This window comes from Natator depressus, chromosome 1 (assembly GCF_965152275.1).
Source record: "Natator depressus isolate rNatDep1 chromosome 1, rNatDep2.hap1, whole genome shotgun sequence".
Lineage (NCBI taxonomy): Eukaryota > Metazoa > Chordata > Testudines > Cheloniidae > Natator > Natator depressus.
The window spans coordinates 291,752,337-291,772,545 of NC_134234.1; the positions used below are offsets into that span (position 1 = coordinate 291,752,337).

A 20,209-nucleotide genomic window follows, 5' to 3' on the forward strand; every position below is an offset into this window, starting at 1 on the left:
GTAGTGAGGGACTGTGTACATCTGGGGTTATTGTGTATGCTGGTTGTATTGCTGTGTGGGTTGTTGATTTGTGTCTAGAGGGAGTGTGCTGGGAGAGTGGTGTTGATTTCTGTGGGTGGTGAATAAGCGTGTGTGCTGTGATGTGACAATTGGGTCAAGTAATCCACCATCTGTTCAGTCTCCCTCATGCAACCAATGAAACTGTTGCATACAATTAGGGGCAGAATAAGGGTGGTGGATGGTTGAGTTATCTCTACTATCACAATGGTTGAGGCCTCTTGGCATGGCATAGATACATGTCTTACTGTGTTGTATACACTGCACAGTTATAATTCGTAAAGTCAAACTGGCTGAGAACTTAAAAGCTGGATGGTAACAGACCACAAAACCAGTGGTGATTCACCCTGATAACATTCTGAACATAAAGAGCCCCCAAAGCACGCTTATAGCTGCTTCCGTCGCTTCATGATGATTGTACCGACATAATAGGCTACAGAGTGACTTTTTTGCAATCTTATTATATAGATGAAATGTTACATTAAGGTACACTTGTGTTTTATACCACAGTAGCTAAATGTCCCAACGAATACAGAAGTCTGGAAAGGAGCAATGTCCTGGGAAAAATTAGTTGTCTGAAAACAAGACAGAGCCAGGAACTCCTAATTTGTAATTCTGGCTCTGACAGTGACTTCTCCTGTAGCCTTGGGAAACTTGTTACCTGATGACTTCCTTTCTGGGACTGACTCTCCCCCCTTTTCCTCCCCATCTGACACATCTGGCTTGAGTCTCTCTCTTCCTGTAACTATTAGACCTAGTGCCAACTTGTCCAGATGACTCCAGGACTTGGGTACATCTCCTCTGACCTCTTACCTGGACACTGACCCAACCACCATTGAAGTCAGTAGGAATCTTTCTATTGACTTCAATGGGCCTTGAATCAGGCCCTTGATGAATTTTATACAGAAACATTTAACTAGTGTGCTCCTCCCACAATCCCACACTGCTTCATAACTCCCCAGATGCCTCCACAAAAGCCTCCACCTTTTCCCAGATGACTTCCACCATGCAGTACTTCCTAAGCTGTATGGAAACACAAATTTCTTACTAGTAGATTAAATAGAAATTTTGTAACAACATTGCTTTATTCCACTCTATATATGGATCCTGAGAAGGCCACCCAATAGACTTAGCTGGGGGATACTAGGAGGCAGGTCCGTCCCAGAAAGGAAATTGTCATGTAATACGTTTTCCATTCTGGATCCTGCCCTGTTCCTGAGACATTTGGGATGTGATGGGCACAGGGCTGTCCCTAGCCATAGGCAGAATAGGCAGCCGCCTAGGGCACCACTCTGCTGGAAGTCCAGACAGATGGGAAGCAGTGGAGCATGTAAGAGCAGGGATGCTGGGTCCTAGAGAGAGCTGAATGCAGCACAGTCTGAGGGAGGGGATTGGCTGCTGGGGTCTCTGGGAAGGGGAGGGGGTAAGGGTGGGGGAAGAAACTCACCTGTGAGTGTGACTCTCTCCCCTGGCATGAGGTGAGGCAGGCTCGGCGGCTGCAGTATCCTTTGTTGCCCCCCCCCCATAACGCCCATTCTTCTCCCCCACCCCAATGGAACAACCCCCCCCTCCATGGAGCACCCCTCTCCCCGCCCTCTCCTCCGACAGGGCTGGGTGAGGGGAAGGGGTGGGCGGGGGGCTGACTGGCTGCGAAAGTGACAGTAACTCACTTCCTCGGCAGCCAGCCAGGATTGGAAGGGTCACACGCAGCTGGCTGGGCCAGATAGCATGAGTGAAAAATCAGGATGGGGGTTGGGGTAGGGTGACCAGATGTCCCACTTTTATAGGGACAGTCCCAATTTTGGGGTCTTTTTCTTATATAGGCTCCTATTAGCCCCCTCCCCCTGTCTTGATTTTTCACACTTGCTGTCTGATCACCCTAGGTGGGGGGAATTGGTGCCTATATAAGACAAAGCCCCAAATATCGGGACTGGCCCTATAAAATCAGGACATCTGGTTACCCTAGCTGGGAAGCCCGTCTCTCCCCGGGGGCTGGCAGCGATCCATCTCATCCGGCTTGGGGGGGGGGGGGGAGGCTGAGCAGGGCAGGATGAGCTGCTGTGGCTCTGTGGGTGCACCGTCCCTGAGATCAGATGCTGTGCTAACTTCACCGTGGTCCATTGGGCTGGCGGTGGTGCCCATTAGCGTGTGATTGGACCTGAGGGTTTGCTGCTGCTGTTGCTACTCTGCCCCCCAAGAGGTGGATCTTGGGGTACTGCAGTTTTCCACCTATCTCCTCCTCTACTGCAGCTGTTGGACCAGCAGGCTGGGGAGTGAGTGAGCCAAGCATGAAAGCAGTACTGTGTTGCCATTTTAGATCGTCATTTAACAACTTTGTGTGCCAAAAATACTTGCTAACAATCCTGAATCCAATTTCAATAATTTTTTTTTAAAAAATCAATATCTTAGCCAAAACCAGAAAATTAAGTTATTGACAATTATTTGTGACAAGTTTGGTTTGGGGCAGGGCGTGGGCCAGTTTTCATCAGAGAAACAAAAAATGTTGACTGGCTTTCCTATAGCCCTGTTACTGCTAAATAGAGCCCTCCAACAACTGTAATATGCTCCTCTCCTTACTGGTGTATAGAGTGACCATATGTTGTACTAAGATTCTCTTGCTTTTTTTCCCAGTGAGCCAGTATAGCTTTTGCCAGCCCAGAGGTTGGGCAGCCAATGTCTGACGTGTTCACAATGTTTTGTCCAACTTTCATAAAGTAAATACATGGTTAATATGAGTTAAAAAGGCCAGGGACACTTCCTTGTGAAGAATCTGTGCAGCAGATCATGCTAGAGCTGTGAAAATGTCAGTTTTTGATGGAACTTTAGAGGCAGTGATTTATCATGTATTTCTGGCAGTGCCCAAAATGTGCTACTATTGCTAACGTCTTTCCAAACAAAAATAAGGCACAATAGGACTCCTGTCACATTTCTGTGCTGCCTTGATCGAGATGAGATGATTCTGTGCTGACTTTATTTTGGTCACTCTGTGCTTTACCTGGGAGTAAAACTAGGGTTATATTTTGCCACTGTTTGGAAACCCAGCTTATTAAACTGGATAATGCCATTGATCTATTTACAGTATAAGGTGGATACAGAGTTGTAACTAACATTAAGACTGATGCCCACTATAAATTTAAAACTAAAAAGTGGCTTTGTAAAAATGACATGGGTTTCCAACTCTACTGTGTCTCAGTCAGGGTGGAGTGCCTTGTGAGGTGTCTTCACACTAGCTCAAGGTCACACACTCACAACTATCCTATATTAGTTATTTTAAATAATATTTCTGATAATCTGATAATTTAAACAGTTATTTCTTTAAAAAATACCCTTATAAGTTATGTCATATCGAAAACAACTTTCCGGGTCACAAAAAAGAAAACGGAAAGATGAAATAGGATTAGCTGTACAAGCACAGAAGGATTCTATACTTAAGTTTGTATGTCATGAAAACAACAAAGTTGATGAAGATCATCAAGTAACTGCCGAAGAAAATATTTATGCAGATGAAGCTCAAGAAACGCAACCACACACAGAACAATCATTTGAAACAGATGCAGACACAAAACAAGAAAATACAACAGTTGAAACTGTACTAGCATGGGATATAGATGACACTGGCACATGGCCACAATCTTTAAACAACGAATTTTGTGCCATTATACTTGAGAAAGGCCCTGGGAGAATAAAAGGTCTTGAATATCCTAAAGACATTAGAGGTAGGAAATTCACAGAAAACAACTACTACAAAAGACTTTCTAATGGTGAAATTGTCAACAGATAGTGGCTTGTGTACTCTAACTGTAAGGATGCTGTATTTTGTTTCCCATGCAAGCTTTTCAATAGCTGCAATTTTAAGATAGCAACCATGGGTATTAATGATTGGAAAAATCTTAGTCACATATTACCGCAACATGAAAAGGCACAACACCACATTGAAAGTATGCACAAATGGTGTGAGCTGAGTGTAAGGTTAAAAAATCAGACAACTCTTGATGCCCAAAATCAAAGATTGCTGGAGTAAGAGAAGCAGCATTGGCGTTGTGTTCTTGAACGTCTATTATCTATTGTTGAATACCTATCAACAAACAATCTTGCTTTTAGACGAAGCATTGAGAAATTATTCCTGCCCAAAAATGGCAATTTTTTGGGCCTCGTACAACTGCTGGGAAAATTTGACACAGTGATGAGTGAACATCTCCAAAGAGTAACTGAAAATGAAATACACAACCACTATTTGGGACCAAGAATTCAAAATGAACTGATCATGCTAATGAGTGATAAAGTGAGAGACAAAATTGTTTCATTGGTTACTTTGGCAAAATATTTTGCTGTAATTGTAGATTGCACTCCGGACATAAGTCATCAAGAACAAATGTCGTTAGTAGTGAGATTTGTCAACATTAGTGATTCAGCACAGATTACAGTTAAGGAATCATTGATCACATTTTTAGACAAAGAGGACACTACAGGTTTTGGACTTCTTCAAGCTCTCCTTCATGAACTAAAATGAATGGGATTGTCCGTAATGAACATTAGATGACAAGGTTATGATAATGGTGCCAATATGAGAGGATGCATTTCTGGCGTGCAAGCTAGATTGCTGGCAGAAAATCCACAAGCCTTTTTTGTTCCGTGTGCATGCCACAGCCTTAATTTGATTTTGTGTGATATGGCCAAGTCTTCTGTAGAAGCTATTTCTTTTTTTGGTTTGCTGCAATGCATTTACGTGCTCTTTTCAGCTTCTGCTCAACGATGGCAAATATTCAAAGCACATGTCAATGGTATTACCGTTAAGCCTCTATCTGAGACATGCTGGAAAAGCAGAGTAGAAAGTGCAAAAACGTTGAGATATCAATCTGAGCAAGTTTACGAAGCACTGGTTGCTATTTCGGAAGAAGCCAGAGATCCAAAAGCTAAAAGTGAAGCACAGTAATTGGGCTCTGAAATATCCAGCTTCAAGTTTCTAACATCTGTCGTAATCTGGTATGACATTCTTGTTAAAATCTCAAGTGTAAGCAAAATAATGCAGAGTCCAATGATGCAGCTTGATTCAACACTTACCTTACTAAACAACACACAAGACTTTTTAGTGAAATACAGAGAAAATGGATTCAAAGAAGCACAGGTTACAGCAAGAGAGCTTGCACAGGCACTCGGTGTAGAACCAAAATTTCCATGTCCAAACGTGACACGAGTTTCAAGGAAAAACCGGCAAGCGGAATATGAAGGCGCAGATGAGCCCGTAGACAATCCAGAAAAGAAATTTGAGGTTGAGATTTTTAATGTTGTGATGGATAAAGCAATATCAGCCGTTGATGAAAGGTTTAATACCTTGCGAGCACACCATGAACAGTTTGGATTTTTGTATGACATAACTAAATTCAGCAAAATAGGAAAACAAGAGCAGCAAATGACAAAGTGCAAGAACCTAGAGAGCCTCCTGAAGCACGGTGATAGGTTTGATTTAAATGGACTTGAACTGTACGAAGAATTGAGTACATTGTCATTAGTGTTGCCACTAAATGCAAAATCGGTGATGGACATTGTACAGTTTATTCATATCAGCAAACTTGTTGACATATATCCTAATGTGTACATTGCCACTCGTATTCTACTGACAATTCCTGTAACAGTAGCATCAGGAGAACGGAGTTTCTCAAAACTAAAGCTCATTAAAAACTATCTTCATTCTACAATGGAACGATTGACTGGTCTTGCTATTCTTGCAATCGAACAAGACATCACTTTGTCTTTGTCATACGATGACATTATTACTGATTTTGCAGCCAAAAAAGCCAGAAAGATCGCTTTTAATTAAAAACAAATCCTTGTTTCAATACCTCTTCATAGAAATTTCCAATAAAATGTTGACAAATTAAAAAAATTATACTATTTGCATCATTCTGTCAATAAATCAGAATTTTTTCTATAGCGCTACTTCTTTAGTGCTAGTCCACCAGCATTACAGTGTTCTTAATTAAGTTAAACTGTTTTTAATAAAGTACATGTGGCAAGTTTTCCAATACTGTAAGCTTATGTTTGTGTTGCTAAGAGCAAGTCAGGCATAGGGGCACCAGTTTCATAATCCTGCCTAGGGCACCATAAATCCTAAGGATGGCCCTGGATGGGCATTAAGGAAAATTAAAAGGGTGGGAGAGATAAATAGAAAATAACGTTAACTCTTCCCTAAACTTAATAATATCAGACTATTTTGAAGCAACTGCTTGGAATACCTTCCTTTTGAAGGATGCCTCTGCAGAGGAATAAAGGCCAAACCAGTACTGTTTTACTGAAGTGTTGATGGATGACTAAGTGGTAGCTTTACAGATCTTCTGTGATAGGCAATGCCCTTTCTTCCCAGGATAGTACAATGGAGTTAAATGGACTCTGATCCCTTATTATTTAGTATTTGCATGGTGGCAGTACCTAGGAGTATCAACATGCAAGGCACGGTACATGCATAAAAGAAGAACAGTCCCTTGCCTGTTTACAATATAAGTGTTTACAATATAAGTATATGATGAGTCAATGAGTGGATACAGCAGACACGGAGCTGGTGTGCACAGAACAATGCAGGGGACAATTATGATTAGTGTAAGTAAGCAGTGGTCACTACACACCAGACACCTAGCAGTGGGCAAGTGTTTTGGCAGAGACACTGGTGAAAGAGCAGAAGGAGTGTGGCCAAATCCCAGAGCTGGAAGGACCAGTCTGCATTGCCTCCAATATTTGTACGAAGGGAGGCATAGCCCAACTCTCTTGCACTGTGGGAGAGGTCAGAGTCTAGAAGTCATTCTAGTGACTAGTCATTCTAGTCATTCAAGTCTCTGACTCAGAACCCCCGTTTTAACAATTAATAATAATAATCCTTCCTTATCTGCTATATCAGACAGGGCATTATGTGGATTAATGTCTGTCTGTAAACTGCTTGGTAGATGAAACATACTCTATAAATTACTATTACTACTAATGTCTGCTCTGCCTATGCTTTTAGCTCCTTATCCACCAGATTTGCAGCTCGTGATTTTATTGCAAGTCTCATGATATTTAAGTCTTTCTTACTCACCGGACTCCAACAGCTGGGGATTTATGTTAGAATCTTTGCTTTTCCTCTTTTTTTTAAAAGACTAAGTTTCTAGCCCCCCATGATTACGAAGAAAAGCTTGGAAATGCAATACCTAAATGTTCAAAACCCACACGGAAAATAAAAGAACCTAACAAAGTTAGCTTCACACTTGAGAACCATGCAGCTTCTCTGTTGCTCCTTTCCCAGCTAGAATTACAGATGCCCATATCTACAGTATAATGCTAATAAAAGCAGCTCTTTTGCCCCCAGTAGAGGTTTAGCTCTGGATTTGGGAATTTTGCTACACTTCATGTAATGGAGGATAATGTGGCTATATTGATTTTTACCCAACAGGGATCATTAAAAGACTAATATTTAACACTGATTATTTTTACGCAGGTAATTCTCTCTGTGTGTGGATGTATGCATGCGTACACACACAAACACATACACAAGATGATCTAACAGCTATCTACATACATTTATTAGAGCAATGTTTTTTTCCAGATCTGATGTAAAAAATTTCTCTGACAGTATTTTAAATTGCCAAACTAAGAAGCTGTTAAATACATAGGGTGAGATCTTCCACTAGTGTAAATTGGCATAGCTTCACTGATTTTAAATTAAGATATGCTGAGCTAAGGATCTGGCTCATAATATTCAACATTGTTCACAAAATAAAATGAATAACTTTGAGTGAAGAATATCATTAATTGCAAACTGAAGGGTTTTTTTTTTGTTGAGGGGAAGCCTAAAATTATATTTAAAAAAATCAAGACCTAATGTACTGACCTCCATGACAATGATGAAAGACAACTTGGCTGCAATCACATGCCAGTAATATATGTTGTGTTCATACTGATATTGGTGCCCAGGAGGGTATCGGAAATCACGATATCTAAAGACAGTTCAGAAAAGCAAGAAATAATTTCAGCAACCTCTGCAGTAATGCACTATGGCCAGGGGATGGAGCAAAATCTGTCACATTTAACAGAGCCTAGAGTCATAAGCTGTATACAACTAAAATGATGGGTAAATTTTACATCTACAGAATAAGCTGAACTTAATGAAATACATTTTTTCTCCACTATACCAAAAATATGTTAAATTACCTTTATATTATTTTGAATAATGTATTATTAATTATTGGGGAAAATACAATGAATCAGATTTAGAAAACTCCATGTTGTTTTACTTTACCTTCTGACTGTTCTTGAGGTTAGCTGAGTCTTAATATTACTAAAGAGATTTTTATAAACAAAATTAGGATATTTTCTTATGTTTTCCTTTCCAACGACGAGAATAATTATTTGACACTTGCCTGCATGTTGTTTGGTTGCCAAACCAAGGAAGTGGAACTGGTTTGCTTTCATTTTTGAAGTCTGATATATTGAAGACAGAAAGCGTATTGTTGATATACCCCTTCATGGTGTAACTGCTGTGATCCCCATAGGGAGGGACTGAAAAGGACCAGTAATAAACCAAACGAGGAATCATGTCAGACGTAAAAGCAATTATCATTGCCTGTATTTTAGAAGAGGAAGACAAAAAGGGAGCAGTATTTAACTGGCAGCCTTAATATATACATAGCTTTTCCATGCACTTTAGATTTCAACAAATATGCATTACTGCACTAAAAATCAGAGAGTTTGCACTTTTCCATTCAGTGGTTCTCTCTGCAAATAGATGTGCAATCATTCAGTGGCATAAAACAATCTCTCTGGAATACGCATTCTCTATAGTTTCTCATTTACATCTTTTGTGCGTGACGCCTTAAAAAAGTTGTGTGGTTAATGTTTTTTTCTTACGGCCACTCTCACCAAATTAAACATATACTACTGTATATTCCTCTTCAGTCCACATTTCCTATCGAGACCTGCTACCACATATTTTAAACAACCACTGCCTTATGCATTTCAAGTAAAATGACACACACAAAGAAGCCTACCATTACAAATAAATTAAATTTCACAAGGAACATTTTAAAGATAATTCAAACTTTAAAAGCTACAGATCATTCACGTATAACCTCCAAAACATTCCTTAGGGGTCATACCCAGCCCGAATTCACTTCTGCAGCTGCTGGCTCGGGGATTCCAGTTGTCAGCAGATGTGGAAACTGCTCCTGATGCCAAGACAGTATTTCCCCTCTTGCTAGCAGCTGCTTAATACCAGTTCACATATTACATGGCCTCTTATTGCCATCCTGTTCCAAAGAGTATCCATACCCCACTCAGAGTGAGTGCCATAAACTGTATGTGGGAATGAGGCCTGAGGTTTTTTGCAGGGTGGTTAAAACAGTGACTCACGAAGACCTCCTGTTCTGGAAGAGTCATAGAGTCCAAGGCCTGAAGGGACCATTGTGATCATCTAGTCTGACTTCCTTTATAACACAGGCCATCCAACGTCTTCAAAATAATTCCTAGAGCAGCTGTTTTAGAAAAACACCCAATCTTGATTTAAAAACTGTCAGTGATGGAGAATCCACCATGACTCTTGGTGAATTGTTCAATGGTTAATTACCCTCACTGTCAAAAATTTACATTTTATTTCCAGTCTGAATTTGTCTAGCTTTAACTTCCAGCTATTGGATCATGTTATACTTTTCTCTGCCAGATTGAAGAGCCCATTATTAAATATGTGTTCCCAATGTGGAGACTTACAGATTGTGATCAAGTCACCCTTGACCTTTTCTTTGTTAAATAGATTGAGCTCCTTGAGTCTAATCATTTTAATGGCTCCTCTCTGAACCCTCTCCAATTTATCAACATCCTTCTTGTGTTGTGGACACTAAAACAGGACACAGTATTCCAGCAGCAGTCACACCAGTGCCAAACACAGAGATAAAATAATCTCTCTCCTCCTACTTGAGATTCCCCTGTTTATGCATTCCCGGATTGCATGAGCTCTTTTGGCCACAGCATCACATTGGGGGCTCAAGTTCAGCTGATTATCCATCACGACCCCCAAGTCATTAGATAGGTTCATCCTGGCTAATCAGATGTTCTTCTTGGTTGCCTGATATTCAAAGGGCTGCACTATGAAGTGGGACCTCCTTTGTTAAAAACTGCAATTGAGGGACTAGGCACAGGCCCAGTTTAACAACTGGGCACAACAGGCTTATGCCCAGCACTCCCAGTTCTGGCTGACATCTTGTGTTCCAGAATCTAAAAGCCAAAAAAAGTCTCTTGTCCTTATGGCAGTGCGTAAAACCTTGTCAATGTGAACAGAGTAGCTGATGCATTGATGGGGAAAGAGAATGGGAGCCAACTGAGGAGACCAAAACCCAAAGTGGGAAATAAATAAAGAGGAAGCGAGAGTGAATGAATGAAAGCCATAGAAAGGGGGGTGGGATTGAGAGAGAGGGGGCAAAATTAGATATAGGGACAGAGGCAAGATTTAACAAAATCGATAAAGAGAGAGTGAGGAAAAATGGACAGAAAAGAGAAAAGGAACAGTGATTACATAAAGTGGAAAATGGAAGGAGAGAGCAGGCAATAAAGCAATGGAAAGAATAAGGGAAAATGTATAACTTCGAAGTTGGTAAAACTGTATTCGATTCACATTCATGATAGCCTTTGTGTTTAGGGGTGACTTTCAGGGTAAGATTATATTTAATATACATAGGTCCTCACCTTTGGGGGAGGAGTGCCAAATATTCTTTGTCTAGGAGCAGCAGTGTACCTAAGAGAAGTCTTGATTTGAGGACATTTGTGAGGGATGCAAAACTCTATGTGTGGGGAGTGGGAGGGGGTGGGGGAGATAGATAGAAGACTGGAGATCTCTCTCGTATGTTGGGTAATACTTCACTCACCAAGCAGACCCACTGTAAAGAACTTGATGAGCAAGGTGGCAGGATCGAGAGTCAGACCCTGGTCCCAACTGGACAAAACTCCCATTGACTTCTGTGGTACCAGGATTTGGCTCTAAAAATCTGATTTCAACTTTTGGTGTGTTTTTGATACTTTTGAAGTTTAGCTGAGAAAACTCTCGTCCATTTGGCTGACAAGAGGGAAAGTGGAGATAGACTATGGGTAAGGAATCTTGTTTTTAAGTTTTTGAGGATAAGTAACTACTTATGAAGGATTTTTGTAACATATTCTAGCATAAATTAAATGTAGGGGATATCCTTTTTAAAACCATTTTCAAGAAACTCTATGAAACTCTACATTGTTTAAATTTACACTAAGATGAGTTGTTTTTATCATACAAATTCTTTCCAAAGGGTAACGTTAGAACAAAAATGCATATTAACAAGTTTTCTAATTGCGGAAGGGGGAACCTGACAGGTACATTACCCAGTTTGAAACTTAAGTAAAAGAACAAAAGTTTTAATTAAATATAATTTTATAATATTCATTAGAACATATGGTTTAGATATGGGCAGACCACAAACTAGCTAAAGGGAATCACAAGGTAAGGTTAAAAAACCCCAACCCTCTTCTCCCCTTGAAGCAAACCAATTTGATGCATCTCCTAAGAACCAAAATATTTTGGGATATAGTATTTACATAGCTTAATGGCTCTTTTTTACTGAATTTTTTTTTTGCAAGGCCCCAGTTTTCACATAATCATAAATCTGAACTCAGTTTCACTTTTTCCCCTCCTGCAGAATGATCTCCAGATGTGTTGCAAACTGCTACAAGGACAGAAACATGAAAACTAATTCTACTGTGTCATCTAAAAGGAAACTTTCCCTCCCTGAACTGTGGGCTGCTTTTTAGAGTATCACACTGGAAAAGTACAAACCAATAGTGTTCTCTATTTCCCAATCTACACTGAACACAGTTTTCCATTTATACCATAACAAATTAAAATCAGTCTTCAAATCAACAACAGATGCTCTGGCATGGTACAATAGCAGCTCTGCTGCTTGAACTGCAAGTCCCAAGACTGATAGCTTTACACAAAAAAGTTTCTTGTAGCCTTGCAGGTGCTGCAAAGGTAATATATGCAGTGGAAGAATATATGGTGCCTTAGGCTATAACAGCTAAACAGCAATAGCAAAACCAACAGTTGAGTGGAGAAGAGGAGATATAGATTCTGTATATTCAGGTTAATCAATCAGGTGGGAGGTAGAGATGATGAGGGAAAGTTCACATGTGTATATGTAGAAGCCTGTACCTCAAACAAAACAAAACAACACCAACAAAAAGCTTGTTCTAATATTTGGGCTACAGCACCATAACCTGATGCTTAGCAAACTTCCATCCAAAATGAATCTTGAGCCCCTTGTACTGTTAGAGACCCAGTGCAGCCCCAGCTAGAAAACCTGAAGGATCTTCTGCAGGCTGGCCAGGGATCCCAGATGCAGGATCAGGGAGTTGAACTGGTACTAGAGCATGGACAGGACCATCTGGTTGAGCACCTTCAGCCTCCCTTGACGGGAAAGGCACCAGAGTAGTCTCTGCAACTGGTCAGCCTCGAGATTGACCGAATTCTCCAGCAGGGAGGGATCGGTGGCACAAAGATAGATGCTCAGATAGAGCAGCGGACCTGTGCCCCACTGGATATCCCACAGTGCAGATGGGAAGAAGGTCACTTGCCACCTGTCCATGATCACTAGGCCAGAGCTCTTGACCCAGTTGACCTAAGTGGAGTAGGCTGCCAAATAGATGGCTTGGCAAGCCTCCACTTGCATTAGGTCTCCTGGAGGAGCATGTTGTTGGCTTATGCTGACTGCACCACCCACAAGTCCAGTTCTCAAAGAACCAACTCCAACATCCTTTTACGGAGAAGATAGAGGAAGGGCTCAATAGGCATAGTATAGAGCTGGCCAGACAGCAGGCAGCCCTGATGCATCCCTTGACTGAAAACGATGGGTTCAGTCAAGTCCCATTTGAGCTTGACGAGGCAATCCACAGAGATGTACAGCACCTGGAGAAAGCCCATGAAGGAGTCCTAAAGCCAAATGCCCACAGAGTGCCCATGAAATACCCATGATCCATCCTGGCTTGGGGGGCAGGGGTGAACCACCCCCCAGGACTCACCGTTGGCGCGTGGGGCCGGGTCCCTGCACTTCCCGCCACCGGTGAGAGCAGGCCCAGCCCTGCTGCACTCCTCAGGGGCGAGAAGAGGCGGGGCTGGGGCAGAGCAGGAGAGGGGCAGGAAGAGGCGGGGCTGGGGTAGAACAAATGCTTTCTCCTGGTCCAGGGACAGAAGGGTGAGTGACAGACCATCTGGGCACATGAGATGGAGTAGGTCTTGGACCAGATAGATGTTGTCGAAAATGGTCCGGCCTGGGATGGTGTAGAGCTGGTCAGGGTGGTGCATGTCTATCAGCATGGATCCCAGCTGCAACGAGATGACTTTCACTATGAGCTTGTACTCCATGCTGAGGAGCAAGACTAGGCACCAGTGCCAAAGGTTGTAGAGATTCCCCTTCTTAGGCAGCAGAGCAAGCATGGCCCACTTGCTCAACAGCAGGAGCACCCTGCTCCCTCAGGACTTGGCCCAAACGGAGGTGAGGTCTGAGCTGAGGACATCCTAGAACACGCAGTAGAACTGCACGGTCAGCCTGTCCATGTCCGGAGATTTGTTGGTTGGCATCAGACAGAAGGCTTCCGAGAACTCAGCCAGAGCGAGAGGCTGCTCTAGCCAGTCCTGGTTGCCTGTGCTGACTGTAGGGAGTCCATCCCACAGGGTCCTGCAGGCTTCAGCATAGGTTGGATCTTGAGTCCCTTGTGTTTCTTAAAACAACTCGGACTGCGAAAATTGCAGAAGAGCCACTCACTGTGATCCTACAGCCCTTACGTACTAATAATCTCACTGAAGTCAAAGGGAAATGTGTTGGTACTCAAGGACTATGGGACTGATTCCTAATTAGAGGGCTAAGGACAGAGTAAAGCTGCATTTTAAATTTACTTGTCTAGTGGTGGTTACAAGTATTATACATTTAAGAGCTGCTGCTTGCCTTTTGAGGGAGAGTGTTTGCAGTTAGTCTGAGGTAGCAGGATTTGTCTTGTGGGAAAATGGCAGACAAGTAAATAATCAATTGTGGGGGAGAATGCATCTTCAATTATCTAGAATTCCCTGCACGGGAGAATGTGAGATAGCCTCCTCTTCTGAGTTGTGGAGGGAAAAGAGAGAGAGACAGACCAAAATTAGTTCTTTGGGTCAGTCTTCTATAGAACCTAAAACTAGAACACTCTAATAACTTCCTGGGCACTAAAAGGAATCCAAACATATTAAGGTATCTAAATACATAGTTAAATCACCAAAACAATCCTAACAATCTACAGGCTGCATCTGACCTGTAGAGACACCATACAATAACCGTAAGGATTATGATGAAGACATTTTAGTGTTTGTGCTCCCAGAGTAGTTTAAACTAATTTTTAGAGATGCATTAGACTTTTCTTTCTTTCTTGATGTCTTTACAGGGCAGAGTTAAGGTCGTTTGGACTTCCTAACTGTGTGATAACATGTTTGGATTTCTTTTGGTGCATCAGGGTTATATGTGTTTTATTATTAGGTTTGTAGCAGTGTGACCCAAAGGAAATTACTAATATGTACTCAGAACCTTAACTGTAGCTTAATAGAGCTATTTTTGTCTGGGAATTTTCCTGTTTTTTTAAATTGAAGTTATTATTTAAAACTTTGTACATGAACACTAAACAAGAAAGCCAAATATAAACTGGTGCCATGAAATATTTCTAATGATTTGAAGATATGTACTATCAACTTTGAATCATTTTTATGTTAACTTTTAGCTCCAGATTCACCAGTAAATTCTAGCCGCTTTACACCACTCTGGAGCAGCACAAATCAGCCAGACATTACTGGACATTTAAGCTGGATTTACAGTTGCTTTGTATCACCAGAGTAGCACAAAGCAACTTGAGGGTTTATCTCAATCTCTTGTCTTCCACATTCGCTTGTGAATCCCCTTTGCTCTAAATTCCCTTCTTGCCTGCACTTCCCTCTAAAATCCTTTATGCATCTGCATACATACGCACAGGAGTAACAGTCATTTTTTGTTATTTGTCATAACTGAAAAATGTTTCTGTCAGCAGAGGCTTACACAAAACCTTCTCCTTCCAAGAAACTCGCCACGAATTGCCCTCTTTCCAAATGGCGGCCACGTCTGATTGTTCACTTAATAGTAGAGAAGCCAAGCTGCCCTCTGGGCAGATGATAGCATCATATGAAGTCAGAAGTGGCTATTTTTGCTAAGGACAGCCTGAGGCCTCAGTCCTATTGAGGACAATGGAAGATGGTGGCCATTTTGAAAAGGACATTAACTGAGGACACTCTGTGGCTCAGTCCTGCTGAGGGGGGAAAAGGCAACCATTTTGAAAGAGGGCAGTTGGTGGAAATTTCTGTAGGATAAGATTATATGTTAGTTTGTTCTCCAGCAGAAGCTCTTGTGTACTTCATAATTGCAAAAAAGACAATTACCTTTTTTCCAGCATAGCCTATGCATAAGATTTCAGTATGATTTAACTATATGGGAAGTTTGAAGAGTCTGCACTTGATTAATAAGACCTTGCGGGGGCAAAAAAAAGATCTTAAACCAAGTACTAAATTTCGTAAAGGACTCATTTTTTAAATTAACTTTAACTCAGACTGATTAATAGATTTACTTGCAATTCTCAGAAAACTCATTTTACACTCAAAGGGTAAGTGCTGTAATTTTGCGGCTACATTGTATTTTTCATACCTAACAAAGCTGTTGAATCTCTGCTTTAAGTGCAAAACTACTTAGACGGGGAGGCACGACCGTAATAAATACAATAATAAATAAAGTTTAATTACAACCTAATTTCTTCAAAATCCGTGCAGTTACCTGAAAATTCTCAGAAAATTCATTCTGTATTCAGTGAGTGCTGTAAGTTTAGGGAGGATACACTATATTCTTCATACATAATGGAAGGTTGGACCCAGAATTTTCTCAAGGATGTCACATCTTGAGAAGTGAAACTTCCTTTATTTAGGCCTAGGGTTTTTGAAAGCACGTAAATGACTTTAGAGCCAAAGTCTCATTTTCAAAAGAGATTTATGATGCTAGATATTTAGGCTCCTAAACGCCTATGTCACTTTTAAAAATGGGACTTAAGATCTAAGTTCCCTATAAACTGTGTGGCCACAGGCTATCAAGGGCTGCGCAGGTGGCGTGAGGCACCTCTCCCCTGACCTCAGCCCTGAAGCTGCTGCTGCCAGGGAGAGGCATCTCTCCCCCAATCCTGTCCCCGGGCTGCTGCAGTGAGAGAGGGCTGGGGGGAGTCCTCTCTCCTCACCACAGTTCTGGGGCAGCCTGCACCCCAAACCCCTCATCCCCAGCCCCACCCCAGAGCCTTCACCCCCAGCAGGAGTCCTCACCACCCACAACCCAACCCTCTGCCCCAGCCCTGAGCTCCCTTCCACACTCCAAATCCCTTGACCCCACCCCCGCCACACATCACCTCCATACTGGAGTGCATAACAAAATTCATTCCACACACGGATGTAAAAAATTAGAGGGAACATTGCTTAAGATCCTAAATTACTTAGGTGTTTTTGAAAATGTTACCTCCAGTCAGTCTGGCACAATACATATTAATATTTCACATCCTCACTTGACTAGAATATTTAGAGTATACCATTTTTTATAATTATCAGGTCATACTTACATTGGTCACCACTGCCAGAATTGCTATTCCTTGCATGATTGGCTGCCACGCTCCTATATCTTGTGCTTTCTGTGGCACCATGCGTCTGAACTGGGTTGTAATCTTCCAGGCATCAACTCGTATTTCCAACAAATTATTAACAAGAGCCAGAAGAGGAGCCAGCGGGAATGATGCCACAAATAAAGTGACAAATCCAAACTGTATAACTGCCAATGAGAATGTGACATACATTGGTGATGCCTTAACTCCGATGTGTATATATTTACCCAGACCGTGACAGAGACAGGAATGCATGTTTTAATGGTTCATCAGAGACTCTTTCTCTCTCTCAAATAGCAGACCTTGTGTGAACATACATGCAGAAATGTACAATAAGCCCCTGAAAGATAGAGAGGCCTACCAAAAATGAACAATAGCCTGTAAAAGTATGTGAGGTGCACACTAGCACAAAAAAGCCATAACTCATACATATGAACTATTCTGAATATTTAAATATCTGCTTCTTTTATATGACTTCTTACCTTTCATGCTTGTAAGTTTATTTATTAATCCAGTGCTATGCTGAAAAGCCTCAATTAAGAATCACATTATTGGTGTTTGTGTGCTGAAATAAGTATGATTACAATACTATTAAAGTATGGTTGGTTGCAAAGAAATTCAGGTTTCTACAGCTTCCAACAGTAAAAACTTTAAAGTTGCTGTAAATCTACAGCAAACTGGTATAGGAATGTGATGCTGCAGTGCTGGAGTTGAAGATGACAGTCTTCTGGCCCCTGACCTGTGGATAGGGTAATAGATGAAGAGGCAACAGACCTAGTCATACAATCCCTAGCTATAGAAGCCATGTCGTCCTTGGTTGTAAACTGGATTGTCATTTATTTGATTTAAACTAACAAAAATTTCTACCTTTATCCATTTCGCACAAGCTTTAATCTATAAAATCATCAGATATTATTTATCTGAAGACTTTTAAAAAAAAATACACATTTGGGTCCTGAAAATATTTCATACGAATCAGAATTGCACAGCTGACTTACCCATTTCCAGATACTCATAAAACAATCCAAGTTTTCCAACGGGTTGCAGATGGTAGTCCTGTTCCCAGCGTGGAATAGTCTTTTCTGATCTAGCAGCTGAGCAACATCTTCCGATTAGATTCTTAACCCAGCTATCAGTCAGGAGAAAAGTGATGACTCACATTGTTAGTCTATCCTGCCAAAGGCTGAGCTATTGCAAAGTTCTTGCTCTGGTGCTATAGCCAAGTTTGAAAATTGGTTTTGATAATAATTGAACTACTGAAACTCCTTAATACAAACAATGCTATTTTTGATTCGCTATTGTCCTGTACCTTTTGCAATCATTTACAGTAATGCAAAGTGGCTGTACAATACTACCATTCTGTCTGGTAGCATGTCACACCCACCTTGCACTGGTGTAAATGACTGCATCAGGTGAAAAGGCAACAGAGAACCAGGCCCAATATGTTTCTCAGACTGCACAGTTTTTAATCCCTCCTCCCCAAAAGCTCTTGGTCTGAAATGCAAGCACCAGAATTTAGGAAAATTGATGCTGTAGTTATAACTATTTCTATCTGTTACCTTAGAATAAGGAGCAAGCAGCAGATGAGCTTTTAAGGAAGGGAAAAAACAAAAAGGTATGGTTTGCACATAAATGTCCTTCATAATAAAGGAAGAGAAAATTTCCATTTGTAATAAGAGAAATGAAAATGAGATACCAGCCAAATGCTTTTAAAGATTTGCATGAGGCATCGCAGTTTTACAAAAGGTGTGTTATTCCTTATATACAGGAAGAATTGCTTTTTCAATATTTGTCCAAATTTCCAATTAATCCAACTTCTAATGCATCCCTCACTGTGGTATCCTGGCTTAAAGTAGCCCTTAAATATATCCTGAAAAACAGATGCACTGAGACAATCTGAAACCATTTAATATCAAGTAAAATGTGACACTCTTCCTTTATACATTATACTTCCCCCTTTCTCATCTTACTTACAGTTTTTGGGCCCAATCATTGCAAACAGGAGTTCAATGAAAGCAAGATTTTGGCCTTTTCTCTTTTCCTCCATTTCTAAGTCTCCTTTACCCATATTTGTGTTTTAGGTCGCTCCCTATTTCCAACCCCCTTCTCCACATTTTCTTCCTGGTCATCTCCTCTTACACTTCCCTCCTGCCCACCAGCTACCTGTTATCAAGGTCCAAAATTTACACTCCCTGATAAGCTTTTCAATATTCTGAGTGGTTTCAGAGTAGCAGCCGTGTTAGTCTGTATTCGCAAAAAGAAAAGGAGGACTTGTGGCACCTTAGAGACTAACCAATTTATTTGAGCACAAGCTTTCGTGAGCTACAGCTTTCATTTCCACTGAATGCATCCGATGAAGTGAGCTGTAGCTCACGAAAGCTTATGCTCAAATAAATTTGTTAGTCTCTAAGGTGCCACAAGTACTCCTTTTCTTTTTGCGAATATTCTGAGTGTTATCTTGTTTAAAACAGCTTTATTTGTCAGAGAGCATGCTCTCTGTCTCCTAATCTTTCTCCTTCATTGCCTTCAATCCATGTATTGTTGTAGCCAGTGTGTACTGCTTGTGTCTGATTTAGATTGCAAGATGTTTGAGTCTGGGATCATTTGTTTTCTGTATTTGTATAGTCCTGAGCATTCTATCAGTGCTCAATAAATAATAAAAGTCCCTGATGCATATCCAACTCACTGCATACTCCACTTGCTCCTCTGAATCACCATATGTAGACACATTTTAATCTTCACAATTCAATTTTTCTCATCGTAAAGCATCAGTAATGCCTATTACATTAAAAATGTCAGAATTGGGTGGATTAAAAATGCCAGAATTGGGTGGATCTAGTTCTTTAAATGCAAGCAATACCAGGCCATGTTAAGAATTGATCTGGGAAGGAAGCACGAACCTAGGACTTGACTACTGGTTGCACACCGCGAGTGGTGATACATCGTGTGTGGTGATGGATAGGCATAAGTAATGGCAAGAAGAGATAACTGGCTAAACAAACTGGGACAATACTGGCATAAATAAAATCAACTAGCACAATGAGACTTTTTGGCTGTCAGCCTGATGCAGGAAAAACTGACACCTGTGGCAATTTTTTTAATCCACAGATGTACATACACAAAATCAGGTCTGTTGATTCTAAGGGACAGATTCTGCTCGTACTTGCAACAGCGTACCCTTGGAGTAACTCTCCTGAAGGCAGTGGAGTTACTCTGGGTTTACACTAGTGTAAATGGGAACAGGATCTGACCCTAGTTTCTAGGACTCCCACTTCCAGTTTTCAAGATAATTGTTATTATTTACAGTTGTGCATACTTGATTGGTGAAGAAATGTTCTATGTTTCCATTACAACTCCATCAGATATGTATTTAAATGAGTTTTTGCTGGTTCCCTCTCTTCGCCGCCTCCATTCGCTATACCTTTTCCAGCTTTCT

General features: G+C 41.1%; 1 protein-coding gene across 1 annotated transcript in view; it reads right to left on the minus strand.

Moving 5' to 3' along the window:
* Positions 1 to 20,209, minus strand: part of ANO6 (anoctamin 6) — a 127,923-nt gene that overhangs the window by 2,803 nt on the left and 104,911 nt on the right. Inside the window, exons 16-19 of the mRNA XM_074942170.1 lie at positions 17,772 to 17,902; positions 16,735 to 16,940; positions 8,445 to 8,647; positions 7,916 to 8,021 (exon numbers count right to left, since the gene is read on the minus strand). Coding sequence (XP_074798271.1) covers positions 7,916 to 8,021; positions 8,445 to 8,647; positions 16,735 to 16,940; positions 17,772 to 17,902 — 646 coding nt within the window. The remainder of the gene's footprint in view (positions 1 to 7,915; positions 8,022 to 8,444; positions 8,648 to 16,734; positions 16,941 to 17,771; positions 17,903 to 20,209) is intronic.